We start from the raw sequence: 15,276 nt of genomic DNA, 5'->3' as shown, positions 1-15,276 counted from the left end.
CAACCCTTCAGAAAAAATTGTAAAAAAGATTGTTTTATGACATACAGTAATTTGTTGTTTTTAGCACTGTCACGGTCTCCCCCTCGCTCTCCTTCATTCTCCCCCCTCCCTTCCCCTTACAGGTCCCTATGTCCAGCACAAGCTGTGCTGGACATCAGAGATCTGCCCCTGCGGTGCAGTTCGCACCTCTCCTGATCTGGACACCAAGGAGTCTGACACCCCGCTGTGTCTGCACGTGGATTTCCCACGTGCTGGCTACCTGGGTGTCTCCGCACGCCCCCCTCCCCTTGTCTCAGCGGGCAAAGCGCAGCCCCGAGTTTCCTTCACTCTGCGCCCGCCAGAGACAAAGGCTGCGTTCCCTGTGCGTGGCCGGAGTGAGGGGGCCGGGCTTGTTGCCCCAGAAACCCGACGCTGGGCTGGCTGTTGCTGGGGCAACCCGGAAGCATCCTGCTCCGGCGATAAAAGACCGGGGCAGGACCCGGGTAGGCAGTTTGTCCCCCGCTGTGTGAGGGGTGCTGTGTGAGGTCTGAGCTGAGGCCAGACTCCACAGCCAAGACCCTGCCGAGTCCCTGCAAGCCTGTTGGTCCCCTGCTCTCGAGAGAAGCGCTGTGTGGGGTCTGAGCTGAGGCCAGACCCCACAGCCAGGACCCCGTTGGGTCCCTGTAGGCCTGCTGGAAAACTGATTGCTATTGATCCCTTGCTCTGGATAGAAGCACTGTGTGAGGTCTGAGCTGAGGTCAGAACCCACAACCAAGACTCACGCTGAGTCCCCGTGAGCCTGCTTTTGTCCCTGGAAAGCTGAGGGTCCCTGTCTGCTGATCGCTGGTTGTCCCTGGAAAGCTGTTCCTGTCTGCTGACTGCTGTTGTCCCTGGAAAGCTGAGTACCGTGAGGGTCCCTGTCTGCTGATCGCTGGTTGTCCCTGGAAGGCTGAGCACCGTGAGGGTCCCTGTCTGCTGACCGCTTTGTCCCTGGAAAGCTGTTCCTGTCCGCTGGCCGCTGTTTGGAGGTCTGAGCTGAGGCCAGACGCCACAGCCCAGACCCCGCTGAGTGTCCGCTGATCGCTGTTCATCCCTGGAAAGCGATCCCTGTCTGCTGACCGCTTTGTCCCGGGAAAGCTGTTCCCGTCTGCTGACTGCTGGTTATCCCTGGAAATCTGAGCACCGTGAGGGTCCCTGACTGCTGACCGCTGGTTGTCCCTGGAAAGCTGAGCACCGTGAGGGTCCCTGTCTGCTGACCGCTTTGTCCCTGGAAAGCTGTTCCTGCCTGCTGACCGCTGTGTCCCTGGAAAGCTGAGTGCTGCACGGGTCCCTGTCTCCTGACTGCTGTGTGCCTCTGGGAAGTTACCCCTGCCTAAACCATGAGTGCTCATATTCTCCTGCCTGACCTGCCCCCCTTGAATCCATATATTGCCCTGTCTGGACTGCCCCCACTGAATGAACCCATACTTTCCCTGCCTGGACTGCCCCATTGAATCTATTATCCTTGCCGGAATTGCCCACTTGGATTAATACTTGCTCGGACTGCCTATTGCATGTCTGGATTATCGTAGCTAAATAAGAAGTGAGAAGGTAGTGTGGGAACCCTTCATAATATGCACATCAGGTGTGCAGATCCAGGAACACAGCATAGGGATGGTTGGAACCCTTCATATTAGGCATATCCAGGGCTGCTAATAAAGCAGTACAGCTGGTTCTCCTGTAGCTGGCCCCATCAGTTCTAAAGGGGGCCCAGGCACCTGACATGCAGGAGGGCTTGCTCTACTGCCTTCAAACTCTTGTGGATCCTCCTGCAATGCTGCTGGCTTTCTCCCTCCAGTTGCACTGCAGGGGGACAGTTCTAGTTTCTTCACCCCCTTTCACCTGCTGTCAGGCCCCCCTGTGCCCCCCCCCCCCCAGCACTGCAGACTTCTCTCCTCTCCCACTAGCAAATGCTAGTGCACACAGGGAGATTGTTTCAGATTGGTGAGCGGGGTGGGGGGGAGGTAAATATATATACTGGCCCTTCCTTTCCTGAATGAACACAGTTAGTGATTGCTAGCAATCACTGCTGTTTCCTTTCATCACTGAAGCATATTAAACTGTGCTTACTATGCTTCAGTTTGTGAATGAACATAGAGCCTCAAAACACTTTTCATTGATCTGTGCAGCTGAGGCTGAAGAGAAAGGGACTGATGAATCTCTGTCCCTAGACCCTTTCTTTGTCTTAAATGTGAGACACCAGGGGTTTGTTTAGATCCCTGATATTTCGCCAAAGCCCCCCAACAGGGCAGTTAAAAATGTTAAAAGAAAAATAAAATTAAAAAAAATGTAAAAAGTTAAATTCTAAAACAAAAAATCAAAAAAATTAAGGGCTTGTTTACATGTGCTTGGCTTTCTAAACATCAGTCAGAATTTGGATCGCTCTTCAGAGAGCATTTAACAGATGGTGAGGAGGCATGTTGCCCCCTCACCACCTGCTTTAACCCCACACTAACACACAGCAACAGCAGCACTATTCACTTGAATTGGTCTTTTTTGACATCGGTATAATTTTTGCCATGGCTGCAAAACATAGTATTGCAGCCGTGGCATTTTAGCAAAGATATCATTTGATATTTTTTTTTTGGGGGGGGGGGCTGTCAGGTAGGCTGTATGGTGCCCTATAATTTCTAACAGTAGGCCGGAGAATATCAAGTGTGCAAAGCTGGGAACTCAGCAAAGGGAACCCCTCATAATTGGACTTCCAGTGTGCAGACTTGGGAACTCCGCACAAAGATCTAACCATTAGAGATTCAATAAACTGTTCGTCTGTTTAACTGCAGCATCTGACAAACACTGAATTATACATTTTGGGTGAACTGACCATTTAATATGGTCCTGAGTTTGAACATATCATGTCCAGTGGCCAGTCATTCCAGAGTGTAGTATTATATAGTAAAAACAGAGTTTGATGGAACTATATTATGATCATGTTCAGTGGTCGGTCATATTGGAGGTGTAGTGTTCTATGGACAGAGTGTAATAGAATCATATTATGATCATGTCCAATGGTCAGTCATGCTGAAAATGTAGTATTCTCTGCAAGAGTGTGATCATATCCAATGGCATATAGTGTGTTATGTATGGAGTATAACAGAATTGTATGATGAGCCATAAAAACATACAGAGAAGGAAAAACTACAAAAGAATTGTATGATGATCATGTCCAGCGGCCAGTCGTGTTGGAGGTGTAGTGTCCTATGCATAGAGTATAATAGAATTGTATTATGATCATGTCCAGTGGGTTAGCTGGATTGGGGATGTACTGTTCTATAACGAATATTTAGAGAGTGATTGTAACTTTCAGTTAAGTCACCAAGTAACATTTTAGGTGGCTTGTGTATGTTGTAGAGCTGCCTTGTTTCTGTCTTTGCAGAGTCTTTATATTTCATTTGGTCGGAAGTAACGCATTTGAAGCCAGTAAATCTTCTAATTGTTAGTATATATAGAGGGGACACTGAATACTTATAGTGATGAGAATGTTTTGGAGATTTACAGTAATAACACATTCTTGAGTTCAGCGGTGATAACTTTGATGTTTATCGGTTTCTATAGTGAGAAGAAAACATTTCCCTGTTAAATTAACACTTGTCTAGTTCATTGCTGCCAACTGTATTACGTGGTCATATATGGAGCTGTGACTGAATCTTATTTACTGGAACCAAACCACTATATATATATATATATGTGTGTGTGTGTATTTATGCGTGTGTATATATATATATATATATATATATATATATACACTGTATTGTGCCCCTGCCTTTACACGAAGTTCATTGGCATCCCAGTCTTAGTCCGCAGGGTTCAGTATTGAGTTGGCCCGCCCTTTGCAGCTATAACAGCTTCAACTTCCACCTGGCAGTATTAAGGCCGTTGGGTCGAATCCCAACCACGGCACCATCTGCTTGGAGTTTGCATGTTCTCCCTGTGCCTGCATGGGTTTCCTCCGGTTACTTCGGTTTTCTCTCACACTCTAAAGACATACTAGTAGGTTAATTGAATCCTGTCTAAATTGGCCCTAGTATGTGTATGTATGAATGTAAGTTAGGGACCTTAGATTGTACGCCCCTTGAGGGTTAGTGACTGTTGTGAATGTACAATATATATGTAAAGCGCTGTGTAAATTGATAGCATTATATAGGTACCTGTAATAATTAAATAAATAAACTCTCCTGGGAAGGCTGTCCACAAGGTTTAGGACTGTGTCTATGGGAAGGTTTGACCATTCTTCCAGAAGTGCATTTGCGAGTTCAGGCACTGATGTTGGACGAGAAGGTCTGGCTTACAGTCTCCGCTCTAATTCATCCCAAAGGTCTTCTATTGGGTTGAGATCAGGACTCTGTGCAGGCCAGTCAAGTTCCTCCACCCCAAACTCGCTCATCCATGTCTTTATGGACCGTGCTTTGTGCACTGGTGCGCAGCCATGTTGGAACAGGAAGGGGCCATCCCCAAACTCTTCCCACAAAGTTGGGAGCATGAAATTCTCCAAAATGTCTTCGTATGCTGATGTCTTAAGAGTTCCCTTCCCTGGAACTAAGGGGCCAAGCCCAACCCCTGAGAAACACCCCCACACCATAATCCCCCCTGCACCAAACTTTACTCTTGGCTCAGTGCAGTCAGGCAAGGACCGTTCTCATGGCAACCGCCAAACCCAGACACGTCCATTGAATTTCCAGAGAAGCATGATTGGTCACTCCAGAGAACACGTCTCCACTGCTCTAGAGTCCAGTGGCGGCGTGCTTTACACCACTGCATCCGATGCTTTGCATTGCACTTGGTGATGTAAGGCTTGGATGCAGCTGCTCGGCCATGGAAACCCATTCTATGAAGCTCTCTATGCACTGCTGTTGTGCTAATCTGAAGGCCACACGAAGTTTGGAGGTCTTTAACTATTGACTCTGCAGACAGTTGGCGACTTCTGTGCACTGTGCGCTTCAGCATGCGCTGACCTCGCTCTGTCATTTTACGCGGCCTACCACTTTGTGGATGAGTTGCTGTTATTGTTCCCAGTTTCTTCCATTTTGTTATAATGCCACTAACAGTTGACCGTGGATTATTTAATAACAAGAAAATTTAATGGATGGACTTATTGCACAGGCGGCAACCTATCACGGTACCACGCTGGAATTTACTAAGCTCCTGAGAGCGACCTATTCTTTCACAAATGTTTGTAGAAGCAGTCTCCATGCCTAGGTGCTTGATTTTATACACCTGTGGCCATGGAAGTGATTGGAACACCTGAATCCAATTATTTTGGGTATATATATATATATATAGTGATCAGCAGGGGCGGACTGACCATTTGGAAACTCGGGCACTGCCCGAGGTCAGTATGGGGCCCCATGAGATGCCCCTGGTACCTTTTTCATAGGATTTTTTGAGTTTGGGCAAGGACAAAGGGCCCCATGATACCCTATTGCCCGGGGGCCCCATGATTTGTCAGTCCGCCCCTGGTGATCAGCATAAATTAAGTATACTCCTTTTGAAAAGGTTTTAATCAATATCTCAGTGAACACAAGAACAATTCCCAAGATGTAATTGAGTTTTATAGAACATTTGTTTCACTCATTACATGAAAGCAAGATTAATAACTTACATTACAAAATCTTCAGTTTTTCTCAAATTAGATGATGCAAAAATGAATACACCCCACAACAAAAACTACTACATCTAGTATTTTGTATGACCTCCAGGATTTGTAAGGACAGCACCAAGTCTTCTACGCATTGAATGAACAAGTTGGCAACATTTTGCAACATCTATCTTTTTCCATTCTTCAAGAACGACCTCTTTTAGATCCTGGATAGAAAGTGATGCTCAACTTGTTTCTTCAGAATTCCCCATAGGTGTTCGATTGGGTTCAGATCAGGAGACATACTTGGCCACTGAATCACGTTCACCCTGTTCTTCTTCAGAAATGCAACAGTGGCCTTATATGTGTGTTTTGGATCATTATCATGTTGGAAAAGTGCACGACGACCAAGGGCACAGAGTGATGGTAGCATCTTCTATTTCAATATAGAGTAGTACATCTGTAAATTTATGATACCATCAATGAAATGCAGCTCCCCATAATCAGCAGCACTCATGCAACCCCACAGAAGAACACTGCCACCACCATGTTTCACTGTAGGCAGCATGCATTTTCATTGTATATTGTCACAAAGGTGAGTACAGTTTTGAAGCCATCAGTTCCAAAAACATTTATCTTGGTCTCATCACTCCAGCGTGCAGAGTCCCGGTAGTCATCCTTTTCAGCATGGGCCCTGGCAAATTCTAGGCAGGTTTTTTTGTGCATGAGCTTTAGGAGAGGCTTCCTTCATAGACAACACCCATGCATGCCATTCCTCTGCAGTGTACGCCGTATTGTGTCACGGGAAACAATCACCCCAGTTTGGCTTTCTACTTATTTAGCTAACTGCAATGAACTTGAATGGTGATTTTCTTCAACACTTCTCATCAGAAGATGCTCCTGTTGAGGTGTTAACTTCCAGGGACGGCCTTGATGTCTCTGTGAGATGGTTCCATCTTTGTTAAATTTTTGTATCACTTTTGCTACAGTATTTTGACTGATAAGTAAAGAGACTTTCATTGGTGTGTATTCATTTTTGCAACATGGTCTCAAATGAATGTTAGGAAAAATACTTTTTGTGTGTGTCAAATGAACAAATCTTGTTTGCAATCACTGGCCTGCATAGTGTCCCCTAGAAAATGTTGATTCAGAAAGGAAAGGTTTTCTGACAAATCTTTTGGGGTGTACTCATTTATGCTGTATATTATTATGTATATGTGTAATATATATATATATATATATATATATATATATTACACATACACCCCAGCCACTTTATTGGGTATACCTGTTTAATTGCTCGGTAACACAATTTGCTAATCATCCAATCACAGCAGCAACCGAGCATCAGAATGGGGTAGAAAGGGGAATTAAGTGACTTTGTATGTGGCATGGTTGTTGGTGCCAGACGAGTATTTCAAAAACTGCTGATCGACTTTGATTTTCACACACAACCATCTCTAGGGTTTACAGAGTGGTCCGAAAAAGAGAGAATATCCAGTGAGCAACAGTCGTGTAGATGAAAATGCCTTGATGTCAGAGGAGAATGGGCAGACTGGTTCGAGATGATAGAAAGACAACAGCAACTTGTGTCAATATGGACCAAAATGCTTCCAACACTGTTAAATCTACTCCTTGAAGAATTAAAGTGTTTCTACAGGCTCAAGGTTTTTTACCTTCATATATATATTCTATGCATGAAGGCAGAAAACCTTCTGTGTGCAGCGGCCCCCTCAACCCCAATCCTTACATGAGCCCCCTCCAATCCAGCGACATTCTCGACAGCCTCTGAGTCTGGGGACTCTTCCTCCTCATTGGCTGAGACAGCAGTGGGAGTTTATGGGCTCTGTGTCTTATGAATGCATAGAGCAGCTGGTTGGGGACAAGCGTGCAGTGGCTTTCCCTTGGGGCACTGCTTGAGGGGGAGGAGCTCCGGCGGGGACCCAAAAAGGAGAGGATCGGGACTGCTCTGTGCAAAATCAGAAAAGGAAAGTATAGACATGTTTGTTATATTTAAAAAAAAACAAAGCTTTAGTGTCACGTTAAGGCAGTTCTGAAGGTAAAATGGGGTCCAATTCCAGTACTAGCAAGATTTACCTAATGAAGTGGCTGGTGAGTGTATATAGTATGTATGCAGATTCATACGTCTGTTGAGCTGGTTATACATGGATTGAATTTCAGTTGATGCAACAGGAATCATCCAAAATTTGATCCGTGGATGGCTCTGTCAGCACCACCCAGCTTTTCAACCGTTGATTGAAAAGTGGAAGGAGCCTTGTGGAAAGTTCTCCCATGAACAGTGATTGAAGCTAATCAGGTCCAGTCACTGTTCAAGTATTTTGAGAGTCATGGGTTCCCGCTGTCAGAATCCAATAGTTGGCAGGGGAGATTCCTTCATTCATGATGCTTACCCTAAATGGGGGAATCTACTGATTTCTCGTATTCTGCAAATCCTTGCACACAGCATACACACCAACACATAGCCTTTGTCATTCTGTACTTTAGCTAAAACTTTAGGGAAAACTCTCTTTTGCTCATTGTAAACGTATTAGCCCCGCTTAGGACCTCCTCCATTGACATGTTTCATCCAACACTGAGCTTAATGGCATCAGAGAAGTCCCAGGAGGGGCTTTGTGAAGTTTGTCCTGGAATAGTAACGTTTTTACAAGCCTTGGATGTTATGATGTACTGCCAGCTGTTTTTCTCTGCAGTTCATGGTGAGAATGAGCCCCAGCTTGGCATCTGCACATAGTTAACCGTGAGAGTGATCCATTATATGGGATTTTAGAGGAACAGAAACTTTTACTTTTATTTCTCAAAGATAGTCAGTTATTCCAACTTTTCCCACTGAATATCTTGTTGGTTTATTTTCAGCTGTGTGAAAGTGTGGCAAAAATAAGACCAGCCCATCATACCTTTTATAAGCCGTGTGTACCATTATGAGATCTATATAAACGGACCCGACAGATGAAGGACGGGGAAGGACGAGAGCCAGACGTTTTGTATAAATGCTTCATTTTTAATTTTTCAAAGTTTGTTTTAAACACAGTAAGAAAAAGAAACCGAATATATATTCACAAATACATATGTATAAAAAATATCTATCAGAAATGATGTTCCTGCATCAGTATAAACTACAGGGCAATAAAACAATCTTCCAGATAGGGGAGCCCCCAGCCGCGTCTCTCCAGCGCCGGCCCCAATGAGCGCCATTATTTTCCATAGAAATAGAACAGTACTTCATGAAATGCTACAATACTCAGCTACACGTTTCCATATAGAGAGACGCCTGATTTCTCATAAATTAAGCAGAAAATACAAATACAAAGTGTGGCCATAGAAAACAACATATTAGACCAGCTCAGCTGCTGCACAGGAGATACCGACACTCTGTAGGAATGCATTCAGCTCTTTGGGGCTCTTGTAGAGGTAAATGGAGTGAAACTGGATTAGCTGCACCAAATGTGAGTTCATAAAGATCTACGAGTCCAGATTGTCTCAGCTTTTTGATGATCTTCAAAAGATAGGCTAGGACTTAGGGTTCAAGGATCCCGTTTGCTCTATGGCGGCCATTTTTTAGGGATTGTACACTTTAAAGATAAGTATACCTCAGTGATGTAAGCGACTGCTACAGTAAAGCCAACTGTTTGTTTGGCTGGCGCTGATCCTAATGCTTATTTATCACATTTTGAAGTTGCTGTACATTTTCCTGCTTTCAAATCTGCATTTTGATTGCATAAAGAATTGAACCTGTAAATACCCCTACACAAAAGACATGCGTTTACCTTGTAAGGGAAAAAGAAAAACCTATCTTAAAGAGATCCTGTCACTAAACCTTAAAAAATGCAGGTAAAAGCAAAGAAAAAAATCAAGTATCTTCAATGCTTGCATGGAGCATTTTTCCTATCCATAAATTATTTTTTATTTACTTGCAACATGCCTTTCAGTTTGCTAAGGAATTTGACTACTCCGGAAGACACCATTCCCTAGCACAGCCCCCTTCCTCCTAGCATGTTATGATCTTCCTCCTATGGGAGTGTCTATCAACTGTCTGTGCTGGCCCAGCTCCTCCACCCTTTCCTTTACCTCTGTACATACCTTTAATGTAGCTGAGGGAGGAAGAGTGAAGGGGAATACAATGTATTAAATACATATATTCCTATAAAAAGATTTTTAAATGAATGGTCTGTTGACAGGGTCTCTCAAGAAGTACATGAGCTCTTTACGTGCGCCTTCAGCGGGCTGGTCCTCCACTACCCCACTGCTCAGAGCAGTCTTTGCTTCTGAGGGATTTGGTTTCCTTACACAGTGACCAGTATGGCTGAGCACTCGTAGAAGGGATAGACGGCTGTACAGGCATTAAAGTTTTATCACTGCACAAAACCATGGACCTTGTTTAGCAGGAAGTGCTGGCTGTACAGCCCATAGCACCCAATCAACTTCTACCAGTGTACTAAGGGACAGGAACGCTCTCACTGGTTGTTTTAGGTAAGTTCTCTATCAAAGTTTGATAAATAGAATCCCGTGTCCTTTGATTTTATTATCCATATAACATTCCCTACATATTGTGAGCTGTCAGTGCTTGGAATAAGGCACAAATTGGACGATTATCACCTATGGATAAGGCACAGACACATCCCTGACATCACAGTGCCGGCCTTCCAGCTCTAGCCAGCGCCAAGGTAATGCTTTGCAGGCTTTTCCCTCTAAATGTTCCTCACCCAGCCTTTCATATAAAAAAAAAACAAACAAATCCTCTCACTCTTGAAGATCTGACACAAGTTCATGATCTTTCAGACACAAGACTTGCATCTTACTGGATAAACATTTTGTAACTTTACTTAATAGCACTTTTTATAAAGCCCTTATTGACTCTGCTGTAGAATTTGGTGCTGGTTTGGTTGTACTGCGACATCGGTGAGAGATGACCCCCTCCCATTGTCACCAAGCCATCCATGCCAATGATTACAGTCATAAGTGATGGAGACAAACGTTCAGCACTACTTTAAATAAACCTGCCATGAAAAAAAAATATGTAGGCTGCCATTGCTGAGCTCCTGAAAATACCACCTGCTTGGCTTTCATGATGATTCATTGGATTTGGGACCAGCGTGCAGCACAAGACGTGTTATCCCCTGTCCCAGGTCAGTGCCTCAGACTGTATTGAAGCTGTTGGATCATTATGACTGTCTGGGCAACTCACCTTCAGGTGAAGTCACCTGTCCCTGTAATCCTTACAATACAAGGTTCTGGTGAAGACGTCTCTCTAATGATTGCACATGGTCCAGAATTTGTTTTGTCACAAAATGTAATGATACTCATCCTACAAACAGGAAAATATTCTGATTGTCTTTAGACATTTTAAATGTATTCTAAATTCACCCTGAAGGCTAACATTCCCCGTGATAAAGGCCTGGATCTTTCCAGAAGCAGCCCACACTGTCCTGAAAGAACAAACTACCATGGAGCATCTGCAGCACTTTACATACTCTGCTGCTCCGGTTGGCAGTAATTCTGCTAACTGGGAACAGGCCAAGTTAATGGCAATGATGAGAAAGGCTCTCTGCCCTCTAACCTGAAGCTGCTGCTTTTCCTCTTTGATCATGCTGCCCCTCCTCCCCCCCAAGCCCAGACAGCCTTTGCTGGATGTACTATGGAATCTGCACAATTCTGAATTAAAGCACTACTTTACTCTCCACCCAAACACTGGCGAGTTGTCCAAATTAAAGGCACAGTCCACCTTGTGAGAAAAATGTAATAAATGCACCAATAATGAGAAAATAAAAAAAACATGTACTTATATGTCTGCAATGAGGCCTGCGGAGCATTTCAGCTGCGGTCAGTGTGTGGTGGGTGCAATGCGCAGGCTGCTGCATGGTTCCCCCCCCAGGTCTGTTCAGAAGTATGCACTCTGCGATTCAGGTAAGAGTGGGGGGGGGGGGTTAGAATGATGCTGTAGGAGACTATACTTTGTGCTTCACCCTTCAATATGGGTATAACCTGAAGGCTGGCCTGAAAGGTGGAATAAGCCTTTAAAATAAAAGTAATACATTCGTATATAAAACGTTCCGAGACAAAAATAAGCCACATTACTTTCTTTATTAATGAGGATCTGGTGCTTTCAACTATTCTTCCTGATTTTAGAATTTCCATGGAAGAGCACTGAATTGTCTCACAGCCTGGGAAGGGTTAACCCAGAAGATGTGAGGAATGTATGAAGTACTCTGGCATCCTCTGTCCCCAGATGGGAGCGGATGATATGGTAAGCAGCCTTGTCAGTGCCTTAAATCACCCCTGCAGGCGTGTGACAGCAAGCCGCTCTCACAGGAGCACCCAGACATCTATCATGAATGGCAAATATTCCTTCTAGAGGAATGTCCCAGCGCCCTCCATATGGGACTTATCAGAGGAGTGGGGGCAGGGAATGCGGGCCATATGGAGGAAAGGTGTCCACCACTCAGCTTTACCTCTGCTGTGTTTCCAACAGATAAAGTAAGCAAGCAGCTGATTGGATGATTGCCCCTTCAGACACATCCAGTCAGGCCGCGTTCTTTACAACCAACCAAGCAGTAAACCACAATGGCCCTAGACTAGGTCAGTATCTTAGAAGTGTAAGTCTAGCCATAGATTCAGATAGGCCTAGAACCTGTCAGGGTTTTCCTGTAATCCAGGGCTCTGTTAGTGAGATTCACCCCCACTTCATGTCCCAGGAACAGCAGTTTCACCAGACGAAGTGCAGGAAAATCTGCAACAGCGATGCAGACAGAACTAAAAATCTACAACTGCTGGGAATGTTTCCATACTCCCGATAATATCAAGGAAAAACTCTTATATGTTACTAAAAAATTATTTTTTAATGACAGAAAACTTTTAAAATAGAATTCTAACAGGTGGGAAAGCAAAAAAGACCGTTTTGTGCATCATGTCATATATAATATTAAAGCTGAAATTGCATCTGTTTATATTAGTGCCTTCTTTCCCCCTCAATAATGTGATAATAAAAGTTTACATTTTCATTGCTTAACTTATTATTGACCCAGATATGTCATCACTAGATCTCTGTGCTTCTCTATGCAAGCAGACAGATTATGGCTGGTGGGAGGGGCTGGCAGGGTTCTGTACATAGCTTTCTGAAAGTATCCCAGCACCCTGCCTCAGTACTCCTCTCAAGAGCCCACAGCCCAGATGCAAGCAGTGGGAGGAGTTATGCAAAATCCCTTGCTGGGTGGTGTCAGTTTGGAGGAGTGGGTGTCCATACGTAGGCTGTATTTGCATGCAGCCCTCCCTGGTCAACAACACCCACCTGTAATTCTGAGTCACCATGATTGAAAGATCTGAAATCCAAATTATGAAAAGGGGGTGGTCCAGACACAGTCATGCTGGGGAGCATAGGGCTAGTTAATGCTGGACGTCCTCCACCCAGGAAATAAGGTGGGCGCTATCTGGCTGTAGCATCTAATGCACATTAGAAGAAGCTCCACAGTCTGCAGTGAAAAATCTATTTAAATAAAGAGGAGCCGGTACAACAGTGCAAGACTGAAGGGAAGGTTTAAAATATATCTTATGTTATATGTGAATTGATATTGCCTTTCCACATGTTAGATGTCAAAATCTGCAAGGGGGTCTAGCCTTTCCTTCTGTATTTTAAAAAAAAAAAAAGTTCTGTCTGGGTTGCTGTTGAAGATTTTCCCCCACTGGAGAAAGGAAGTGAGTGTAAATCTCTCCAGTGGAATGTGGGATAGCAGTAAACAAAATCCAGCGGAGCTTCTACTCCACCTCAACTCCGTCAAAAACGGAAAAGGAAAGTCTTGGCGGGACTTACGCTTTAAGCAGTGTCCTTACTACAATGCATAGGATTGTCACAACTGACCAAAGCCAATAAAGAAGCATCTTTGGCAAAAAAATTAACAAAAAATTAAAAAAAGAACTTTAAATCTGTACAACTATCTCATTTAAAAAAAACTTTCTTATAAAATATATACACATATATTTCTCATCTCTATAAAAATACAATCTGGGAACACTGAAGATGGAGAGAAGGATGTCCAAGTCATGTTAGCGGCTCAGTGAGAAAGCTTAGAATAGCGGAATTTAGGCATTTAGGGCATATAGCGTTTTCTGCGGTGAAATACAGGCGAGGATTGGCTGCCATTTGGTCGCTGCATTTGTACTTGGGTCCTGAGAAGATTCAATTAACACTGGAGCTCTGTGGTCACATCAAAGACAAAACCTGCATAAGTTGTAAGTAGGGCTCCGAGCCTTGCGGTACAGTTTCTCCGCTCCGCTCCGGATATGAGCCGCCTCTAAGGCTGCTACTCTGCTTTTTTAGCTGCTTCTCTCTTTGCACATATTGTAACTTTTTAAAGGAAATCAGCTTTCAAGATAAACAGTCAGAAATACTGGCACAACATCGGGAATGATTCTGATTAATAAAACAAGCCATCGACTTGCTCTTCTCTTGGTCCTCGTTCAGCTTTACGGCGGGAAGGAACCCAGCTAACATCTTAAGTAGCCATGTCTCTTAATCCCGCTGGCATGTGGCCAGACCCCCTCTTCCCAGAATCCTTTGTGTCCGACTGGCACATTCCTAGAGAGAGGGGCTTTGGTCTTTTTTCCGATAAGACTCTGACAGTGTTTCTATTCATCGTTGTCCGGTTTAACATCCAACATGGCATGGAGCTCCTCCGGCACGTATCCCAGAAGGCTTTGCAAGTCACATACAAAGCGATAGACGTAGCGCTTGCCGGCTGTCTTGTGAATGATGTTCTTGTCATAGTAGTATCGTAGGCCGCGGCTCAGCTTTTCATAGTTCATCTTCGGCTTGTTCTTTCTTTTGCCCCAACGCCGGGCAACCTGCGGGACAAAGAAGCAAATGTGATGTTTTAAGCGCGGATTGTTTGCCTTAAAGTAACACTGATGAATACACAGGTCAACCTCTGCTTCTGAAAAGCCTTTTGCAGGCTGACTGTGCTACCTCCTCACCATCAGCAGCAGCATTGTCAGCCTGACGTGTGCAGCTTCCATTGGCTCCTGAGCTGCTGATCTGATAGGGATGAGCCCCTCCCCCGCCCTCATCCCCACACTCAGAGTTGGGACAAAGGAGCCTGGAGGAATGGTGCTGTGCTGTGCTCTGCCCTCTCCTCCTGTCAGAACAGCTCTGCTCCATATAGCTGGTGACACAGGATCGCTCGAATATTGGGCTCTACAGTTTCATGACCTGCCCCCTATCTGCTCCAAGGACTGCTCATCTCCCAGCAGCAGGAAATGTGGGTAGGGGGCAGGTAATCAAACTGTGTACAGGCTGATGGTCAGAGCAATCCTATGTCATCAGCTATATGGAGCAGTGCTGTTCTGACAGGAGGAGAGGGCACAGCACAGCCTGAACCTCTGAACTGTTAGGAAGATGGAGGTGGGGGAGCTTACAGGCAAATTGTACATAATGCAGCGGGAGGTGTGGGGGGAAACAGTCATTTGTGCTCGGGGTGAGACAGGGCTATTTGTGATGGAAAGGGTAATATGGGGGTTGGGGGGGATTTCTGCTAAGAGGGGATTTGGGAAGGAAGAGGATCTGTGTTGGGAAGAGTAATTTGGGGGGGGGGGGGGTTGCTAGGAGGAGGAATTTAGGTGAATGTGTCATATGGAGGGGGGTTGGAGGGTGAGCATTTGGGAGTATGGTGGCGAAT

At 44.8% G+C, this 15,276-nt stretch overlaps 1 protein-coding gene across 1 annotated transcript in view; it reads right to left on the bottom strand.

Annotated features, from left to right (window-relative positions):
* Window positions 1-8,591: 8,591 nt before the first annotated feature.
* ETS1 (ETS proto-oncogene 1, transcription factor) overlaps window positions 8,592-15,276 on the bottom strand; it is a 57,694-nt gene continuing 51,009 nt past the window's right edge. Inside the window, exon 8 of the mRNA XM_089652097.1 lies at window positions 8,592-14,446. Within this exon, the coding sequence (XP_089508223.1) occupies window positions 14,231-14,446 (216 nt within the window). The 3' untranslated portion in view covers window positions 8,592-14,230. The remainder of the gene's footprint in view (window positions 14,447-15,276) is intronic.

Source organism: Staurois parvus, unplaced genomic scaffold (genome assembly GCF_062004578.1).
Source record: "Staurois parvus isolate SC_StPar_1 unplaced genomic scaffold, SC_StPar_1.0 ptg000671l, whole genome shotgun sequence".
Lineage (NCBI taxonomy): Eukaryota > Metazoa > Chordata > Amphibia > Anura > Ranidae > Staurois > Staurois parvus.
This window is presented reverse-complemented; position numbering and strand designations above follow the sequence as displayed.